The sequence below is a fragment of the Micropterus salmoides genome, unplaced genomic scaffold (assembly GCF_014851395.1).
Source record: "Micropterus salmoides isolate LMB-PRFRI ecotype aquatic unplaced genomic scaffold, ASM1485139v1 Ms_hic_scaffold_17, whole genome shotgun sequence".
In the NCBI taxonomy this organism is placed as follows: domain Eukaryota; kingdom Metazoa; phylum Chordata; class Actinopteri; order Centrarchiformes; family Centrarchidae; genus Micropterus; species Micropterus salmoides.
This window is the reverse complement of record NW_024040817.1, coordinates 16,900,394-16,922,189: the sequence shown is the minus strand read 5'-3', so window position 1 is coordinate 16,922,189 and position 21,796 is coordinate 16,900,394. Positions and strand designations below refer to the sequence as shown.

At 40.2% G+C, this 21,796-nt stretch overlaps 1 protein-coding gene and 1 long non-coding RNA gene across 3 annotated transcripts in view; one reads left to right on the top strand and one right to left on the bottom strand.

Annotated features, from left to right (window-relative positions):
• Positions 1-7,666, bottom strand: part of tshz1 (teashirt zinc finger homeobox 1) — a 29,522-nt gene extending 21,856 nt beyond the window's left edge. Inside the window, exons 1-2 of one of the 2 annotated variants that reach the window (XM_038725228.1) lie at positions 7,505-7,666; positions 6,690-7,348 (exon numbers count right to left, since the gene is read on the bottom strand). In XM_038725228.1, coding sequence (XP_038581156.1) covers positions 6,690-6,729 — 40 coding nt within the window. In that variant the 5' untranslated portion in view covers positions 6,730-7,348; positions 7,505-7,666. The remainder of the gene's footprint in view (positions 1-6,689; positions 7,349-7,504) is intronic. The other variant, XM_038725229.1, reaches the window with a different exon arrangement.
• A 267-nt stretch (positions 7,667-7,933) lies between these two features.
• Positions 7,934-21,539, top strand: LOC119907461. Its single transcript, XR_005445109.1, has 3 exons — positions 7,934-9,091; positions 10,859-10,929; positions 21,201-21,539. It is a non-coding gene; the product is annotated as an uncharacterized LOC119907461 (long non-coding RNA).
• Positions 21,540-21,796: the final 257 nt, after the last annotated feature.

Below are 21,796 nucleotides of genomic sequence, written 5' to 3'. Positions count from 1 at the left end.
TGGCCATGTACCTCCAGCCTTATCTCTAGCATCACCACCATGATTACTGCAAGAGTAGCCGCCTCAGTGGTAATTTCTAATATCAGGGATAGCACAAAAAAAAATAAGGATGCTGAGTAATTTATGAGATCACCTGAGCAAAATACAGAAACAAAATATCTGAATCAGAGTAGAGTCTTTCAGGCTTTGGACAAATTCAATCACAGCAGCCAACAGTGATAACTTTGTCTCTCCAATAACGGCGTCTGTCTGGCAGTGCACCAATCATGCATGGACACACACGATTCATACAGATACGCAGATGTGACATTACACTGGAACTGAAAGATAAAAACTTAAAGTGTATTTATGCTAACATACTTGCAGACATACAAGACTGCATATAAATGGAATAAAATATGGGAAAACAACAAAACATACACAGAAGACACACTCTAGACTGGAGACAGTCGAGATATGGACTCCCCTGAGCACACACTGACCTCCAAGTGTACCCTAGACCATCTTCTGGCCTTAAATCATGACTTGCCATTTTTCTTCTCTTTCTTTTATACATCTGTCATTCCTTTCTTCACACCTAATTTCCTTTGTGCTTCAATGTCTGATTATTAAACTGCTTGAATTTTTAGGAAACGGACAGTCCAATGTTTGTGTGAAGAAGCAAATGCAGTTGGCCCACTTTGGGTGTCTGATTGCCCACAATTCTTTGCTGCTTTGCCAGAGCCTATATAAACTAGGAGGATATTCCAACAATAGTTTTGGTTGCATAACGTTGAGTCAAATAACTGGATGTCTGTTTCTTAACATGTGGAAAATAAAGAATTTGCTATGTTAAATAAGGTTTTCAGCGAGTGTATACGTATAAAGCAATCAATAGAATTTATATTAGAAACCCTGCCCGTAATTTCCCCCTCGCCTCCTTTCACCCAACTGGCTATTTCCCTCAATCAGCAGGAAAACTTTGCCAACATAGTGTGTATGCTCCACAATAATCAGCAACCGGTGGTCTAAACCTCTCAAGGGCATTCATGTGGATGATTTCATTCTTGTTATATTCCTGTTATTATTATACATCCCCAATGTACATTGTGGCTTTTTGTTGTGCAGCTGTTTTGAATCAAAGCCAAGATATCTTTGTGAATGGGAAACAGACGCACTGAAAATCAGACACAATAAATACACGCAGGATGTATTTAAGAGTGAGGATGCTAGTGAGTCTTATTCTTGTAAAAAAAAAAAAAACAATAAAAAACAGACCTTGTTTTCTTTACTTCTTTGTCAAGGCTCCTTTTGTTGTGCTTGAGTGAAAATCCAGGTTTTCCTGCTTCCTCTGAACCTCATTAAGCTCTGGGATAGTTTTACCTCACGGCCGCAGCCCTGAATGCCTTTACATTGTCACCCTGCTGGCGAGCTTAATTCCCACATATTTTCATTTCAATCCTCTCTTTTCCATAAGAGCAGTCATCGATCTTCATTTGTCACTTAACCTCCACGCAGATGAGGACGGAGAGTGTAGTGGTGCGAGTGTGCGTATTAGTGTGTCTTTGATTTCCTGGAGGCCTACTGACTCTGACACCACATGCAAATGAAACTGCGGGTGTAGCGGAGTGTGGGATAGCAAATATATCCACCGACTCCTTCAGTCAATGTCACCTGTTAATGACACTTTACATATACTGCCTTATCACAGGATCGGAATATTTCACATTCACACACACACGCGCACGCATGCGCACGCCGAGTTGCACCAACCTCTCGTCTTGCTCAGTGATTCAGACTCACACACACACACACACACAACGGCGTGCTCTGTTCTCATCTACAGACTTTTCACTTCAAATAGCATAATTTTTTTCCCTCACAGCGAAGCTTCAACTTCTGACAAATGTCATTAAATACTTTATCAGAAGCATCCCGATAAAACCAACACAAGTTTCCAAGGTGTTGGCTTCTTAGTTGACAGGCGCCGTGAGCTAAATTTCTGCAGAGGAAATACAATGCAAAGTAACAACAACAAAATATATTAATGTCGCTCGGCTTAGAATTTTGTTCCTGTTCTGTCAAACAAACCAAAAGCTGTTAGCAGAAAGATCAGAGGTATAAAGTATAAAGGAAAGGTATTAAGAAAATCTTTCACATTCAGTGGAATATATATTCAGCTACACCTATTCTTTAACTATTAAAAACTACCTGAATTGCAAATACTGTATGACTATTTACAGTTCATGTACTAAGCATAAGTGTACATTCAAGCTTGAGACTGCAACCATTCATAACCTTGTTCTTAGGTTTCAGTTGTGTCCAGCATGGTGCTGCCATCACATTTTCACACCTCACACTGTTTGCAACCTCTGCTGATGAGTTTACACTGGAACAACTAGGGATGGGTATATGGGAAGTGGCTAACACTGAGTTGATTATATCAAGGCAGCTTGCAGACTTGACACCTTGCTGAATTTGTAAGCATTAATCGGTGGGGCCCTGTCACTGATCCGTCAGCTACCTGGATAATTAGGAACCACGGCTAACGATGCCGTCGGGAAGAAGGGAAACTCAACTTCTCCCCACCCGCCCACCCTCAAGTCATAATTAAGAGACTCCTTTTGCATTGAGGTGGCGATGGCGGCAGTAAAGGGGCATGTGTTTAAGAGAAACTGATGTCAGTGGAGAAGCTCACAAGGCGAGCCGCTCTCTGTGCATCCTGTTCAATCAGTGTGTACCTCATTGTGGCTTCAATCTGGATGTGTTGCAGAGTGCTTTAATTAAACATGTGCTGAGCTCAGCTATACAGAGAGATCATTAAAACGTAGCACTGAAGTTCGTTTATTGGAGACACTGAATCACACATATTAAAGAAATTAACAGCATCCACAGCCTCTCACTGTAATCTGAATACTTTATGTTTAGAGCGCTAAACTTTTTAATTAGTGGCGTCAGTGTGAGAGTGGCCAAACCCAGCCAGTTGCCTAACATTTCTATAAAGAGAGCAGACAAAGGCAAACTAATTACCGTCTTCGGCTATGAAGGAACACATTTCCACATGGTCATGTTTGACAGTATCACAGCATGTCACTTTTTCTCCCTTCATGATCCTGCACTAATTCTGTCAGTCCAGAAACTGCTCTCCCTGCTGTCAGTGGAGATGAGAATCCAGCACAGGATCAAATATTTCTAAAACTTTAACATCTAAGAGTGAAAGGGAAACTGCATGGATTTCAGATTCCCTTCCTAATTCAACCTAAGAACAGTATAAAGATGTTAGTCCCATACACTTGTATCCTGGTCCATCCCACTGTGGATTGGTCATCCACACTTTGCTCCGCCTCTTCCTCTGTCTCAGTCAGTAAAACTAAATGTTTTTTGTCAGGACAGGTAAAAAGAAAAAATATTATTTTTGCAGCTTGACCTTTTTAACTCCTGCGGAATAAATTTAACACAGTGTCACACTAACATGTTGAATGATTAGCTGACAGATTCATTATTTAGAGTGACAGTGTTTGATTTAAGATATTGTTGCTGGCAAACTAAAAGCAAGACTAGACGTTGAGCAATACCATTAATTTTCCAACAGCAATCAAAACTATGACCCCGTAATAAGGCAAATACAGAATAATGGCTGCTTTGTATATCTTATATACAATATCTCACATCTACTAATTAAACTAATCACTAGTTATCTAGCTGTAATGTGTATAATATGTGCCATATATAAAAAATATCATGGTACTGATATCATGCAGTTTTATAAGATGTTGATTAGCGCAGTTACTATCAAACTCTTTATTGTGTCCTTTTCTCTAGATATAAAGTCCACTTATACCAGCACTTCAAATGCAACCAACGATTCCCTTTGATTAATCGACTACTGTATAAAACTTTCCCACATCCCAAGGTGACTCCTTGTTAACAAACAAAAAATACAACATTTATAATGATATTACAACAGATAGTTATAAACTAAAACTAAAATGTTGTGCATTTTCTACATAATAAATGATGCAAATGATGAATTGATAATCAAAATGGTTGGTGATTAATGTTGTGTCAATTGACTAATTGTTTCAGCACCGACCTTGACTGCACATAATCAAAAGCAACACTAGCACAATAACATTAGCGTTGCACTTTGCTGTTGTCTAGTTAAACATAAAATTCAAAAACCAAAAGAGAGAAACAAAACAAGTTCAGAGTACCAGTCCCCTCCTACATTTCCATTCTCATAATAATTAATTTATATTACTGCATTGTTTGCCTTTCATTAATTACTTGAGGTCCTTTGAGAAATGCCTCTACACAACTGCACTTCAGTGAGAAAAGACAAAAAAAACTCCCTAAAAATGACGACAAATGACTGCAGCAAGTCTGTGCTGCTCAAATTGCACTGCACTGAACTCAACTGCCAAAACTAACAGATGCAGTAATGCGGTTCCAAATGAAAGAACACTGATGTATTGTCACTGGCCATAAACTAGATAGGGTACAGCGCCATTACAGGGTCTAAAATCATCACTGTGACTGATGAAACAGAGCCCATTTGAAATGGCATACAAAGAGGCATTGAAGCCTGTCTCTCTCTCTCTCTCTCTGAGGAGCGTATGCAACATTTTGTTTTAGTGCAACTCCAAAGTGACAACTCGAGGTTGTGGAAATATTTGCTAATGCATTGTAAAAATAGCCTCCGTTTATAGGTGTGTACACCATTTCATAGAAGAAGCAGTCCCACACACACACACACACACATTAGTAGAGAAGTTTTTTGATTGACCATATGTCACACACTGGAAATAATGCAGAGACAAAGCCTGCCAAGTTGGGATTGACCATTACTGCCTGTGATGTATGTGTCTGTCACAAAAACAGACAATTAAATCAATATTCAAAAGCTGAGCCGGAATGGGGCCACTTCAGAGCTAGCTGACTGAACAGAAGAGGCTGGAAAACAGGAAAACCAACACCTTCTTTGTGCCCTCTTTTGTGGATTTCACCACTATTTGTGGCAGCGGCATAAACCGACACTATTCATTTTCACTGAGCAGGCTCACTCTTCAAACACATTTCTCTCTATCCATCACTAAAGCCTTGCGTCAATTAGAAATTACAGCCCCACCGAGTTCAAAGTCTTTCTGTCACAACCTTGATTAAGTCTGCTTAACCTCACATTTCCACCGCCTGCTTAACATTCTACAGCTGTTTTATTCGGCTTTGGTCATTACTGCACCAACTTCAAAGACTCCTCTGCCCCCCCCACCCCACCCCATCATTTGAAAATGCATGTCAATCACACACACACACACACACACACACATCTACCAGGGACATCAAATGGATTCAGGCAAACATGCGATTCTCTCTCAGAACAGTTCATGTCTGGTCAACTTAATGACAACATGTAGGCACGACTGTCAAAAGGCAATATGTCCAGTGCTGAAGTGGAAATTGAGGCATTGAATTTCTATGAAAATATGTAATTTTTTACTTTTGCTGAGGTCCTTTCTATGACAAAAACTAATCAAAAACATCAACTTTTAACATGTATGCCACTCAACTGAAACACACATAAGTACTTTAATTTACATCCTTTACATTTTTCATTTAAAAGGTTACTAATTAATAGGTTAACAGGAAGTTAGTTATTAGCAAGTTCTGGATTTTTATTATCATGTGGTGTCATTATTTCTATGGTGATTTACAGAGCAATTTTGTGCTCCTAAAAGTGATTCTACAAACTTTCTCTCCTCATATATGACTCCTCTATACATTTGGTGTTGGATTTGGGGCAGCCTTTAGGACGTACAACACTTCCCTCTTCCCTGTATGAGATGCTTCTCTGTAATCTCGCTACGCCCCAGCACCCCTCCTCCCCCGCTCCCTCCCCCTGTGGGTATTAATCGCAAAGTATTTATCCCGCTTGAGAACTTTTCTTTCAATTTGTCTTTTCTTTGCTCCTCGGCGGGGGCAAAAGTTATCCTTTGAGCGAGTCCAGCTGCCGGCGCATGCGTGTCTCTATGGTAAATGATTTACTGATGTTTATCAGGAATGAATAGATCAAAGGCAGTCGCACGACAGGCGATCAATCAAGCATCAAATCAAGGATGGCAATCCCAGAACTGGAAAAAAGCCGAAAATATGACACTTTTCTTTCTCTCTCTCTGCTTTCTTTTTTTGTTACTGGCAGCAACACATCAAACACGCTAGCCTGTAAAAATGAGATAAGATGAGCTTTGTTTGGAGAACTTGGGTGCTGGCAACCTAGTGGAGGATCTGCTTTTAAAGCGTTGAAACTGAAGTGCAGCTGAGACAGATTTGGCACCGAAGCATGGCTGCGTAAACGAAACACAGCCTACTGTTGCCAGCCCAACATGCCTTAGATTAGCAGAAATAAACTTATTATGGGCTGTTGAGATGTAAAAGCGTGCATAAAGGCAGAATTAACCTGACATTAGCTTTGCTCCACACTGAATGCACATAGTGACTCGAGGGGAGTGAGAGAAGTCTGCTGTCTGTAAGAGGTCCTGTTGTCCTTGTATTGTGTCCTGCGCCAGGCCTGTGTGCTGCTCTGTAAACTTGTCTGTGCACCGAGTCTGAATCCTGGCTGTTTGTCGTGACTGTGCGGAGAATAGTCTAAAGAGTGTGTGCGTTTCTGATGGGGGGGTGGGGGGGGGTTGTTTGTTTAAAGAGCCGGGGCTTACCTGCTGACCGCCGCGGTGCTTGCTGCTTTCTCCTCGGCATGCTGCTGCAAGACTTTCCGCTTGACTTTTCATGCAGAGATCAAAATAGCGGACAAGCTGGAGAGGAAACCGGTGCAACGGGAGGAAATCAAAGCCAGCAGCGTTTCCTCAGTTCTTCAGCTGGGTGACAGAATTACACTGTAGATCCCTCGCAGGGTCAGGAAGTCTTTTTTTAAATCGATGCAAGTGGGGTTTTAATCTCTATGCGTCTCTGATCATTTTATAATCGGTATGTCCGGCGAGAAAAATGTAGATTACAAATAATTTAACGCAAAAGGGGGCTCGTCCGTGAACTTCTGCCGATCAGAGAAACTCATCGCAGTCTGGGTGGGTGAAAAACTGGCGGAAAGCTCCGTGCGGATATCAGTCTATCGAGTAGGGATATGGACAGCTGCCGGAACCCCTCTCCGCGTTTCCATCAAAATAGGTTTACACCCCCTCTCTGGACTATTTCATACCTCTATTCACAGGAAAAGTAAAGAAAATGGAGCTCCTCGTCTTATGTTTTAACTCGCTCGGCGCTGGAGATGAGTCCAAACTGCGCTGTAGTGTCTCTCTCCCTCCGTCCGTCCGTCCGTCCGTCCAGGTGCAAGCTCCGCGTCTCCAACCTCCGCTACGGTCTTTGGGAGGAAATCGGGAGAAAGAGAGGAAAGAGTGACACGTTAGCCGGGCTGGGTGTGTGTCAATCAGTCAAGTATGCGCACGGAGAAAACCCCGCAGCAACTCGCTCACACCCCGTCTCTCTGAAAACACCCACTGGATAATGAAATACTCACATACACGCTGTCCGTCCGATTGGCAACATGGGCACTTGACGAATTTGTCAGAAACTCATCACAAAACACAACGAGCCGGTCCGCCCTCTGAGCCACAGATCGTGGGTTAGTGCTCCCTGCTTTTTGTTTATTATCATTTATTCTAAAGAGCGCAACGAGCGTCCCCGGATATTCTCCGCAGTGAAATGTGCGCACATTGGTGATGCGCGGTGCGTTCAGACAGCTCCCACTGATAGACAGACACATCCAGCTGCCTTTCCGGCCTCTCCTTTACTCCACCCCTCCACAAGCGTCACCCTGACAGTCAAAGCCCACCTGTCAATCTGCTGCTCTAATTGTTCACTGGGATGGCTTTCATTTCAACGCCTTTCCGTCCCCGCACACACACACACACACACACACACACACACACACACACACACACACACACACACACACAGGAGATTCGCGTGTACGAGTGGCCGATTTGTAAACTTGCACTATAACAGCAGAATGAGAGGTGCCTCAAAAAGTTCACGCGCCGCCTACGCGTATGTGAGGGAGATTTTTAAAAATCTAAATGAGATTGGGTTTAATAGTTGCTGCAGCACAATTTCACAGTCAAGTCAGTAAAAGTGTCGTAGCCTATTAGGTGAGGATTGCAATCATATTTTTCATCGGCAATAAAACGATCTAATCCTTCCATTTAATTTGCAAACAAAATATAGAAAGAAATGCATAAAAAAGAGAGATCTCCATATAAAATTGTAAAAATAGACTTTGTTGATCCTTATGCCAGGAGGATAATCTTAGTACAAGCACAGCAAAATCAGGCTTGACTGATTATTGGGATTATACCCTGAAACATCAATCACTAATGATTCATATAAACAGTGGGGCTTAAAATTACATAAAGTTAATAAGTTTTTTTTCTTGAATAAATCTGGCTTTTTTTTAAACTCCCTGCTGATTGTGTTCTCACTCCTGCGCAACATTTAAGAAAAATAAGGAGTTTCACTTGTTCAAACAGTCTTAAGTGTGCAGGGCAGATCAGCTCTTTGCTCTGTTTCAAAGTTTGCTAAAAATGTGGGTATTTTCTGTGACCTCTTTACTGGGACAAAGGAGGCTGCGGATCGATTCGTTACACCTTTTTAGTGAGGCTTCTGGTGAAGGGGAGGGGCTCTGAATCCACAAGAGGCTCCATTAATAGCATACACTCCGTCCTAACTATTATCCAACATAAAGTGTTTATAAAGGGCACACAACTAGGCTAATGTTTTCTGAAGTGAGACCGCATAATACACCCGTTTACTGCAGCATCTTCAGGAGAGGATAGTGAAGGAGAGAGTGGGGGGAAAAGGTCTGAAGTTTGTTTTTACTACTTGGTGATAGAGTGTGCGGTGATAATCACAACAGAACTTGGATGACATGAGAACTGGCTCACTTCAGACTGCGCTCTTCTTCCTTCTGCGGCCAGCCAGGACTTTAGGACAATATCCACCCAGCTCTACACCGGCTCCAGCTCTGGCTACGACCGGATCATTTACAAGGAACTGGATTACAAACTTTCTGCAAACCGTCCAGTCAGTCCTGGTTTAACGGATTCTGGTGAGTTTCTGAATTTACCCCTCACCTCACGTTTCCACAGTGAACAGGTAATAAAAAAAAAAACCCCGCTGTCTCCTCCTCGTCACGCTCAGCTCCTCAGAAGATGTCTGCCATCTAGTTTTTTCGCTCGGTATTTTTGAGCCACTGCCTGTCTGCAACAACCGATAATGTGCGTAGAGAAGGTGCCCGAGGTCGCCTATTATGTAGTAAAATAAATACCAAGTACCGCCCTAAAACATCTGTCTATCCCTGTCTGTCAAAGCGGCCTGCGCGCTGATTGATGGAGCAGACTTACGTCATTAATGTTTCCATCCCAAAGTCTGCGGACGGACGGACGGACAGACAGGTGAGCTGCTGCAGCTCTCAAAAAATGTTCCTTATCTTTGAGATACTTTGTACAAATTTAAAACGTATGTATATTTATTATCCAGTCTGATCATGTTTGCGTTTTATATGTTATTTAATAAACAGCAGACTACTTGTCTCATGCAAACCACGGTTTAAGCTTTAACGCCTGCCAATGCTGGCTCCCTTACAATAATTGTTAATACTGTTGTTGAATGTTAAGTAAACTGCTTGGATTTGCTTTTCTGTGAGGTAAATCCAGTGTGACTGTGTACAGTGCAGAACTGTGTTTAGAAAGGTAATCATTACTGCAGCACCCTTATTCACAAAACCAAAACATAAAATGGCTGTAATTATACCATGGATGAAGATGTAAACTGCTTCACAGCTTCTGAGTGAAGTTAACATTTTTTATAACACAATTTATTTGTGGTATTTTTTTGTGTCACTGAACAATATTAACCATGTAAAAATAAGAAAAAATCAAGGGATACTTATCTGATCATTCATCCAAATTACATCATACTTTTTAGCTTTTAAACTTTTTTCAACTTTTAGTGCTCATGAAAATGTAAGGTCAGTGACTAAAAATCAAGAATAAAATGAATCCATGAAAACATAAACTAGACTATATGAAGTCACCTTTATTTTTTGGGCATTTAGTGAGGAAAGCATCCTCTATTGGTCTAAAGGTTGTAGGTTTTTAGGGGGCAGGGAAGCTTGTACAGGATCTGATCCTGGGCCAGCAGGGGGGGACATGTGGTTCAAAAGGCAGGGGTAGTAACCAACTCTGCTTTGAAATATCTGCACAGGATTATTAAGAATGAGAGCACGCTCACATTTTCATTTTAAAATAACAACGTTTGAAACTATTTTCTGTCTTTATAGTACATTTCTTTAACGTCTTTCTCTTTCTTCTGCAGCATCTTGCTTATGTTCATTCACTGCCTTTCTTTCCTCTTTTCTTCTTTGTCCCTCATCTCTTAAGATGGCATGACCCTAACCCTAACAAGTGGGCTCTTATTTTGTAAATATATATACGGTGTGTTTAATGTACAGTGACTTCAAATATGTATGTATTTTTCCAACTGCCAGCCACATTTGATCAGGACATTATGATATAAATTGCTAGCTACAGTAGTTACACTACCCACGACGCAGCCGCCTGTGTCCATGTGCATGTATGACAAAAGCCGAACACACAAACAGTTGTTTCCCCACCACCCCCAACTTGTATATATGAAGCTGCTCTTCCACAAACTGTGGCACAGTGACAGTGTGATGACATGTCGTCCTGTTTCCTTCTCTTCTGCATGATGACACTCCCTCAGCGCGGGTGAGAACATCCATGTAGTCGTCACGTTTATTTACATACATTACTCTCTTCTTTCCTTTGTCTCTTTCTTTTTTTTTTCTTTCTAGGTCTGACATGACCATCTAAAGTGAAGCTGTTTAAACTATCCACTGGATCGTACTGCAGGGTGTCAAATCAGGTGAGGGCTCTTGTTCATACTCTCAATCTCACATGACCAAATCATAACAAAAACAGACAAATTTACATTTAGTAATAGCATATAACAGCTGATAAACTTAACATGTATGTTTATCAGTTGTAAAACACATTTTCACATGAACCGCATTACAATTCTTAATAGGCTGTATTTTCATTCTGACCTTTTATGCCATCTAACAATTCTTAAAATCTAATGAGCAGTTAACAAATAAATAAATAAATAAATAAATAAAACCAAAGTCATGCCTTGAGGTTTGTGTGTTGAAGTCCTTACATAGGTCAGGGTGTGTTACCAGTCAAACATGCAACACAAAAAATATGCAGCTTTGAAAATGTCCAGAACGACTATTAGTGTTACCTTAGTCTCGTTTCTTTCTCCTTCTTCTCTCTTTATCATTATCATCACTGCCTCAGAGAGCATCACATGATCCCCTTTCTGATACAGAACTGATTCTACACTGCTAATTATATAAAACGCGTGTCGCAGCCACACACTGTAGCATGATATAATTCATTTGCCATTTTCTTTTGACATCAGTAGACAAGCTAAAAGAAAACAGTAAAGAGAAGTATGACAAAGTATACAGATTATTTATTTATGTCGACTGTATGATTGTCTACGTGTAGCACCTTATCACCACAGCAAATTCCTCGTATGTGTAAAACACTACTTGGCAATATAGCTCCTTCTGATTCTGATTACTATATAATTATAATGCATTAATTTGGTACAATTGAGGCATTTCTGTTTCTTTTAAGGATATATTCTGTATTACCATGCTTTTATGGCAAAGTATACTGACCAAAATCACAGCGGCATAACCAAGATCTTAGTTCCGACCTCTTATTATTCATAAATAATGAATGCTGTGTTGGAGATTTTGGCCAGTGGCTAACCACCTGAGCTATTTTACAGCTATTTTGTCGAGATCTGCCACAGCGCCGGACTTCAAAACTTATCCCTTGTGGACTGAAATAGAGCGTAATCTTTTCCCTTTGTGTCATTCAAACAAGTTAACATTTGGAATGATGAAGGCTTACAGCTTATGATAATGCCTCTCTTCATAATCTTGAGTAATCTTCAATCAATGATGGGTCCTATCAGATTCCAGACACTCATTGACAGGCTGAATATAAGAATATATAATAAAAATTAATAAAGAAGAGGCTCTAACTTTGACATGAGCTATATCTCCACATCTATCAGATAAGTCTGCATAATTAAAATGCCAAGTATGAGTATGGAGGAGGTGGTGGGGGTTGATATTTTATAGAGATTTACTTTTCCGCGACTTGTTTAATGTGTAGACTTAAAAAAATTAATGTGTTGCTGTAGTTTTGACAATGCAATTAAAGGTTTGTAATCCCCACCTGAGCTTTTTTGATTCTGTCAGTTTGGACGAAGAATGTGATGAAACGCTGCGCAGTGGTGACAGATGCAAGTTTATTAAAGGATTCAAGTCTCGCAGGGGATTCAAGGTGGTATTTCATACCAACACGAAAGAGGAGAGGAAGCAACTTCAGCTTGTTTACATGAACTGTGAAATAATTGTTCAGCAGAATATACACCAGCAGTATCCGAAAGCATTTCTTCAGGATTTTTTTTCCTTTTAAACATGAGCTACATTACATGCCACCACAGGCAAAGCTTTATCTGAGATTTCCTGCATCTTGGAACAACCTTGCTAAAAAATCCAACTCGGCTAAATAAAGTGGCATATTTCACGTTTCAAAATACCAGCCTCTCTGACATGCACACTCCTTCCCTCTCCTCCACCCTTGCCTTTTGTTTTCTTTGACACGTGCACTCCAATTAGCATTTTCCAGCCATTAAGGAGGAGAGAGAAGGAGCCAAATGTTTGTCTCACCGAGCTTCTTTTTTCCGTCAAGACTCTTTGAGCCTTAGTAAAAAAACAAAAAACTAACAACAAAAAAAAAAACATTCAGACAGACTCAATATTATCCTCAATGTTAACATGATCTTCTTCACATAACAATTACCAATAGCTTTGTCTGGGAAACTGATGTGACAGTGCAACCACTAGCGTGTATGAGAGCCGTTGTCAGTCTACATTTGGAGCAATTAAAATTATTAAAATTACTTTTTATGAGAGAACACAAGCAATGAGGATTATTTTCTGCCTTTGTGACATCCTGTAACATTTTCATTTTGTAAATATTTCCATCTCTCAGATGGAGGACTACGTTTCCATGCACCATATGGCTTCTCAACTCAAGGAGCTTCCTATAACCTTTTCACGATAAAACACACAACAGTCTCTTGAGGATTACATGCAAAAACTGTATCACAATGTTTAGTTACACAGTAAGACTACAGTTAGCAGTCGAGCTGTTTTCTTATCAGCCCTCTTGTCAAATTAGTGGTTTCTAATCTTCAGCTTTATTCCTAAATTTAAATCTGCGAATCTCAAATTGCACAGATCCCTTGCTGCGGGCTTTGGCAGGAAAAATCTGTCATTGCTGCTGGTGTGCTGTACATTAAGGGAGAAAACGCTCTTAAAAAGGTGCTTTTCTGACATTAAAATGACTTGTGTGCACAGCGCATGTTGATCCGTGCAGTTCGAGGCATATATTTATGAATAGGAACCTTTAATTAGGGCTTGTGTTTCCTCCCTAGTCACATTGAGGGATGGTCCTCGCCGACATTCATTAATGATAATCACCAAGAGCGATGGCATAGCTACAGGCCAAGTCTCAGGGGACCCGACACTTGAAAAGAAGCATTAAATTACACAGAGGGACTCTTTAATTGCAAAGAGGAAAATATATAGCCATCATTGTTAAATATGATCTTTTGTAAGCCTTTACTGGTTCAAGGATTTGTCTAAGGGTTTCTTATCCTCAAACTCTTTCAAAAGGAATCTAGAGCCACATTTCTGCGATAATACACCACAGGGCCCTTTTTAAAAAAACACTTCTCTTCACCCCTCTTGGTTTTCTATATTGCAAACCAAGCACAAACTGTGAATATATGCCAGTTTTATAAATTTGCATTATGTTGTAAATTTAGATTTGACATGTACATCGGCTTCCTTGTGTAAGATTAGAGCAGACTCATATGGGACCTACATGTGACCAATGCAGACAGACACCAGCTACACAATGTTTGGAAATCCATCTTTAACACTTTTAACAAAATGATTGGAACAATCACCAATCATTTTACCTCGTTTGCAGTTGCCCCGTGGGTTGTTTCACATGTGTGAGTCTCAGGCCAATATGATGTTCACTACTAGGAGAATGATGATTCTGTTTTAAGTGGAAGGAGCCACTGCCACCAGCATACAGACATTGGGTCAAGGGGGTCATGAGTTACATTTAATTAGAAAAGATTCAGTATTCCATTAAGGGCTTGTTCCTGAAATGCTATTCTGCCATTTTGTACCTTTTTGTAAATAGAAAAACTGGACTCGTAACGTACCATTCATCTTTATTTATCTGTTTAATTTTTGTTGATATTCTGTCTTCATTTAGTGTCCCTTTTTCATGTTTTACCCAGTGCCTCACCTATTTTTTAATTTCAAATTCTGAAAATATTCTTGTCTGGCAGAATTGATATTGTTCTTGTAAGGATGGGAAGCAAAACATTTAAACATATTTGTTTCATATGTTGTATATGCTGTTTTTTGTTAATGAAATGGATCTTGATAAAAAAAAAATTATTTTGCATGAACACACACAGACACACGCAAACATACATTTGTACCCATACACACCCAAACTCCTGACCTAATTGCTCAGTCTCACTCAACTAATTAATCACAGCTGACTTAACATGGTGACAAGGTTAGGTAGGTGACATTCTCGAAAAATCTGTCTTTCTGCTTCGTCTTTTTACTTTTCCCTTTCAATAATATATCCTCTCTTTTCTTTCGCTTGCTCTTTCTTCACCTTTTGCTTATCTTCTTTCCATCTTTCTTTCTATTCCTTTCTTCCAATTTGTCTGCTTCATTTGTTCCACATTTCTTTCTTCCTTTTCATCATTCCATTCTTTCCTCACATCTATACTCAGATGATGTCTAGTTAACTGGAGAGCATAACTTGGCCCACTTCTATTTTTACCTGTTATAGGGGGGTGGGGGAATGCAGAGGTGAGAGTGGGCATGCTGGGAAAGAAGGAGGGTTAGGGGCGGGGTCACAATGCTCCATTAATCAAAAAGAATGACACTCATGTCGTCCCTGACAACCATCCTGCCACTCGTATGTCTGTTCCCTTCCTCCTTCATCCCACTCAAACAGGACAACTTTAGTGATGGGGAGGGTGAAGAGAATGAACGAGAGAGAGGGGGAAGGGGGGTGAGCGAACTTTATTAATCAAGCATCTCAGATTAATTGTTATGAAGTGTCACCCATAAATTCTCCATTTGGATTTAATAATCTTGGAGGTAGACTTAACAATCTCTGTCGTGATTTGAGTTTTATTGAAGAGGCTGCAGAGAGAGAGGGAGAGGCAGAGAGGGAGAGAGATGCAGTGACACAAATAGCTTCTCAGCGGACAGTCCCTCTCCGTATGACAGTTATGAAATACAATTATCAGCGAGATCTACTTAAGAATTCATCAACTGCACCCCTGCCTTCCAAGGAGAGCAGGGAGAAAAAAATCCTACATACAAAGCAAGTCTTAACTGATAAGACTTCTCTTTTCCCCGTCGTCCTTAAACTATCATTTCAATTTTTCTCTGTCTCCGGCATGTTAAGTCACTGTAAAGGTATGGTACGCATATTGCTTTGATAGGCCCCTGTGCATTCTATTAAAGTATAAATCATTAGGTAATCAGGGAATATGGTAAATGACACACCACATGCAAATCACCTAGGTAGTGAGTAGTTTGTTTGAAATGTAACACCCGTTGGTTTGCATCAGGGTCAATAAAATCAGTTAATCTCCCCGTGCAGTGAAAATATACTGTCACTGAAATGTACAACACCCTGTCAGCTCTCAAAAGTAAGAGAATCATAAAACGCAAATGATTTCAATCAATTGTCGTCTAATTGCAGTCATATCTTTTGAAATGAACGAAGAACGGCCACTATGTAGGTTGACAGTATGCATAAAATTAGCATAGCTTTGCATATTGCAATTCCATTAATGTTAGTTTTATTGGAGGCGAGGTTTTCCTGCTTTTTTTGCATGTTGGCGTTGTCTTTAAAAGGAACGAAGGCAAAACTGTCCATTTGATAGTTATAGAAATGATTTAGCTCAACTTTAATTTAGACACTTTAGCAAAATGGGGCTAATTTCTAGCACAAAGAGCAGCATCTTGCCTCATTTCGATCTGAAAAGAATATTTTGTCTGATCCAGGGAAATATCTATAAGAAAAGTAATCGGCCCGGTGAGGATGGGTTGACAAAAGACAGATCTGAGGGATAGAAAACAACTCCATCTTTGTTCAGAATAATAATGGAAAGTCTTTATGTGACCATTTTTGGGAAATGCTGGAGAAGCTTGTTAAACATGTGCCTTTAACTACACGTTCCCTTCAGTCAGATACCATCCTGATCAATGACAACCCGGCTCTGTGAAAAATGATGATGGCTAGAGCCGCTGTAAATGTTTTAGCTATCAACACTGCTTCCTCCCCCGTCACCCAACACCACGGCCAATCCTTCAATGACTCTACATCATGGCCTCGGCCTGGTTAAATCCAAGCCCATCTTCTCCCATCAGTAATTGCAGATGTCTGCTTGTGATGTGTGACTTCCAAATGGTTCCTTCACTTCAAGCTCATCTGTATTAGTTAGGTGGGAGCACTAATTCAATAAGGTGGTGGAGAAATGTTCTATAATGTTGTGACACATGAGCACTGCAGGAGGCCGGACTATAGACATCCCCTAGGTGTGTTTACATGCACTGTAATAATGTGATTAAGGACCAGAGGAACACAAACTGTTGCAGCTATCATGTTAACTCTTTAAGTTACATCTTATGAATCAAGGTCATAATCAAAATATGTAAAAATCAATTAACAGAGCATGATTACACATCCCACTCTGAAATTACTCGTCTCTCTTATCAATAGAGTGAATGCAAAGTGGTGTGTCTGAAGTGATGTGTTTGAAGGAAAAGCATCAATTAATACATTGCATTAGAGAGTTCTTTAAACTCACTGCTTTTCCGATTAGATTTTCTTGTTAATCTTGTAGGCTACCTCACATCCTGTACATTAACTATCAAACAACTAATATAAGCTAGTGTTGTCTTAAACATCAGTCTGGGTATTCGTGTTAATTGGGTTACGTGTATGTATGTACAAATGTATTGTATTTTATGCACATTTTTACTTTCTACAATAAAAGCTGATGGAAACAACTTCTCAAATACACTTTGATGTTGCTTCAAGATTACATAAGCAAAAGACTAAAAAGAGCATCGTTAGTGTCGGGAGGGTACGTAATTGCAACTTCTTTAGCTTCAGTTGAGATTAGGAGCCCTTTTGTAGGCCACCCCACTTCTTAGATCATAGGGGATGATAAAAAAAAAACCCCACCACAGGTATACAAATACACCCCAACAAAAATGCCATTTAATTTAGGAAATGGGAATGAATTAAGCACCATGATATATCAGAAGTTTTGGTGCTCCATTATAATGTGTATTGTTCTTGCTGTATTGCACCTTTAGCACTTATGCTAACATTAGTTATCTTATGTTGAACTCTGTTACTTGACGAAACACTGCAGATGAATGCTGGGCAGTATCTTGTACTGTTGACTGTACTGTTTTCCTTCTGCCTGTATGGTATGATAATATATAAACTGTCACTGGTGTTGGGTGTCTGCCAGTGGAAACTGTCCTTGCAAGAAAAAACACAAAATCGTTGTTGTTTTAGCAAGTTCCCCAAAACAACATGTTGATGATCACATTGGAAGCAAAGAAGGATGTCAGGTGACGTTATTATTAAGCAAGATTAAGTCAGACTTTAATACCTTTTCCTACTGCCAGTCAACGTTGGTTTCTTTTAAGCATGACTATGATCATTGCCTTACCCACGTGGTTATTACTGAAACCTAATGTGGGTTCCCTAACAAGATCCCTAACCAAGTTGTTATTGTTCCTTAACCTAACCAAACCGTAAACATAGTGTTGTCACATCATAAAACTGATTTACTTTTCCACGGTGACTTATAATGGCAATGGAAGGCACAAACAAATTATGTCGTCCTGCTCATAGGTGCATCAGATCAGTCAAAGCTTCTAAAGGCGCGTTTTGTCATTTCATTTGGAGGACTTGTGTGGATGATGTCTTTGATTGTTTTTCCTGTGTATGTTGTTGATTTCATGCCCACACTGTAAACCAATGTTCCTTTTTAACTAGTAATAAATCAATCAAATATATAAATTAGTCACCTAATTGTTGGAAAAACATACACACCAATTCACATTTTATTTTGCCCACATTTCCCTCCTACAAATCGAGCACCTTAAAATGATTTGAAGAGTACGATTCATTGTTTCTACTGAATGATAAACAATAAAAAATAGAAGATCCAACTTTCCACCCCACTGTCCCCTTTGTTCATTGCGTCTGCCCCAGTGGTCAAGGACACCCATATCAGTGGACGTCAGGGTAGGCCCCATCCATCAGAGGGCTATGGGTAATGGAATCAACCGGTGACAATGATCATCAGCACTGCAAACAATGGCCCATAAACATCCCTTGACAAGTGGTCAAATGTGGGAAAGGCGAGGTGGGGGTTGGGCGAGGGTCTGAAGGATTGTATGTGAGCATGTGTGTGTGTGTGTGCGGGTTTGTGTGTGTGCATGTCCACATGTATGAGTCAGTCAGACTGCGAGAGAGGCTGTAACACGAGGTGAAACGATGCTGCAGAGTTGCAGAGAAATGGTGAGGAAGATATCTCCCTGGGGATGATGCGGTGGGCCAACACGCTACCTCTGAAAACAAATGTCCCCTGTGGGTCGGAGTTCAGACATGCCTCAGCTCATTTTAAGAGTTTGCTTCCCTTACTTTCTCTCTATCTTCCTTTTTCTTGTTCCTTTAAGATGAGTTTTTCCTTATCTGAGTTTTGTTTTATCAGATCACTTGCAGTAGTGAGGGCCAGGGATAACTGGGGAGAAAGATTTATTTATAAACCTTTGCCTCCTTTTTAATGAAAATTCTCAGTCAATATAGGAAATTACAAAAAAGAAAACTCCTAACCTAGATAAAACACCTCTAGTTCAAGCTTAAAACTGCTTGCTTCTGCCAAAATAGTCTAAGTAATACGTGTCCAATCATTGTTTCCCTTCCCCTCTCAGTCAGCGCTGAATGAAACCCAATTAGAGAAGTTCAGGATTTCAAAGAAAGCATAAAGTAGAAATTTTCCCCTCTTTGTGGTAAGTTTTCCATTGCAAGAAGTAGTTGTTGCTTTTGTCAAGCTGGGTGTTTCGTCACTCCATTTTTTTTGTCAGCTGGTTTCTGTCTTTGCAACACACACACACGCACGTTTAATTAGCCATCATTTGTCTCAGCTTTCCCTCGTTTCTGCTGTTTATCCAAAAGTCAGGAATGACACTGGCCAATTAGTGCAATGAAATATTTTAACCCTCTCTAACACTTGGAACAGTACAAACCAAGTGGGATATGTGCTCGAAGCAAAAGTACTGGCATCCACATGCCAGTGTATGTGTGTGTCTGTGTATGTGAGATAAAGAGGGGTTGAAACAAAAGAAAACTGTGAATGAGGAAATATTCACATATGTTGTAGGGTGTTTGTTAAAGACATGTTTCTTGTTTTTCTCTATTATTAGGTCACAATTATTTGTATAATTTTATTTCAGGCTCATCACAGAAAAGAAGGCTTTGCTGTTGGCACAGAACATGAGTGAAAGTGTAATAGAGAGAATCATCAGTTATGTTTTGTCATTAGTGGCAGACTAAATTGACCCTAAGATTGGCTTGCTCTTCCAAAATCCAGGGCAACAGCTCGATAATGGGTGCTGTAGTGATTTACTAATTGTCTTCAGGATTCAAATTAATAATTGGCAAAGCTTTAGCTGAAGTGCACATCTAAGTACTCTTTGTCGTTCACTTGTATCTTTCGAAAAAAACCCTGCAAAAGGCAGCTGAGACGATATCATTAACGGCCTCTCCAAATTGAAACAGTCATCAAGAGTGTCTTTAAATGTCTCCGGAAGCTTTTTGTTGAGTGCAAATGACATCTCGCTCATTTTGCTGGTGGCTACATGACTGATGTGTTGAATAAGAAAAGTCCGTTTTGACGCTTTTGAAGGCTGCGGGTTTGAAGTATATGATTCTGAAGTGCCAGCATATGCTTAGTGAGATAAGTAATTTGACACACAGACATCACAGCCTGCAAATCTTTCGTCTGGCTGCCTTGAGTGTCCACGCCGGGCGCTTTTTCAAGAACACTTTACAACTGTCACAACTGACTGTCAGCGCGCAAAGGACACACGCAAACAAGCTCATTTTGAACACAGATTAAGACAGCTGTCATATCAAAAAATTGAAATTCATCTAGACTAAAAATACCATTAATTCTATCCCAGGCGTTTTAAAATTTAATTTGCTATCTAAGAACCAAAGAATCCTCCTTTTTAGCATCAGTTTGTTCATTAGAGTAATTAAATGAGCCTCTCATCCTCGGAACGAAGCTAGATTTAAAGCAGGAGTTATTGAAAGCAACACAGCAATAACATAGCCGTTCACATGACAGAAAGGCTTCTTCTGCTGTTCTTTCTCCCCCTGAATAAGACACTTGACTGAGCTATAAAACATAAAAACACTGCATATATATGTGTGTGTTTGTGCTTACACACAAACACATGTACGTTCACACACACGCCAGCTGGGGTGGGTGGGGGGTTGGGGTCAGAGCTGCAAGCGAAGTCGCTGACATTGTGGCACTTCTTTGGCAGCATTGTGCAGGTGTCGTCCGCACACAGGCTTCTGAATAAATGGATCTGAAATGATTTACCTAGGGTATCTGCCACCTGAGCACAGACACATGCACTGCTCCCCACACACACACCCAACATGACATACACACACAACGCAAGCCTCTTTCCCTCTCTCCCTGTTGTTCATACAGAGGAGCTGACGCAGACACACACCAACACCAAGGGGGAAAAGAGAGAAATCCGGCAGAGCTGCATGCTATTGTGTCATCAAATTATCTAACAAATACAGATATTGACCAATGTGAGTTTTACCATCCAGTTTAGACTCTGATTGTGTGATCTGAGTTCATTTATACCCATTTGTTTTCAGACATGATGGAAAATACAGCTGAGGTCACACTAAGAATAGCCGATTCCCTGACCTCAGCTTCTCCAGCGATGTCTGCAACATTATAAGGTGAAATATCCACTATTACATGCTAACGACAAGAGACGAGTCTACAGAGGCAACGGCACACAGGACAACTGGCTCAGGGAAAGGCATCTGGATCGCAGCGGCTGTTGTCACATACAAGCCACTTACAATCATCCTGGAGAAGAAAACGTTGCTTTGTTTTTGTGATAAAAAATGCAGCGCGTGTGAGTTAATAAATACACTGTGTATGTAAAATGTTAACAATGTGCAGCCATAAAATCAGCTGAATATAAAGCTTTGTGTTTGTGTGTTGTTCCATTCTAAAATGATATAACCATCTTGAGATGAACATGATGCCGTTATATGTATATGCCACGATGAACAAATGAATAGAAGTGCAGTACAAACAGTTTCTTGACGATGTATGGTAAATACTGTGAAACAAAAGATGCAGTTTTTCCTTTTGGACAGAACTGTTAATTTTACATGGTTAAGATAGCGTACACATGAGCATCTGTGATACATCACAATAACAGGGCTTTCACAATAAA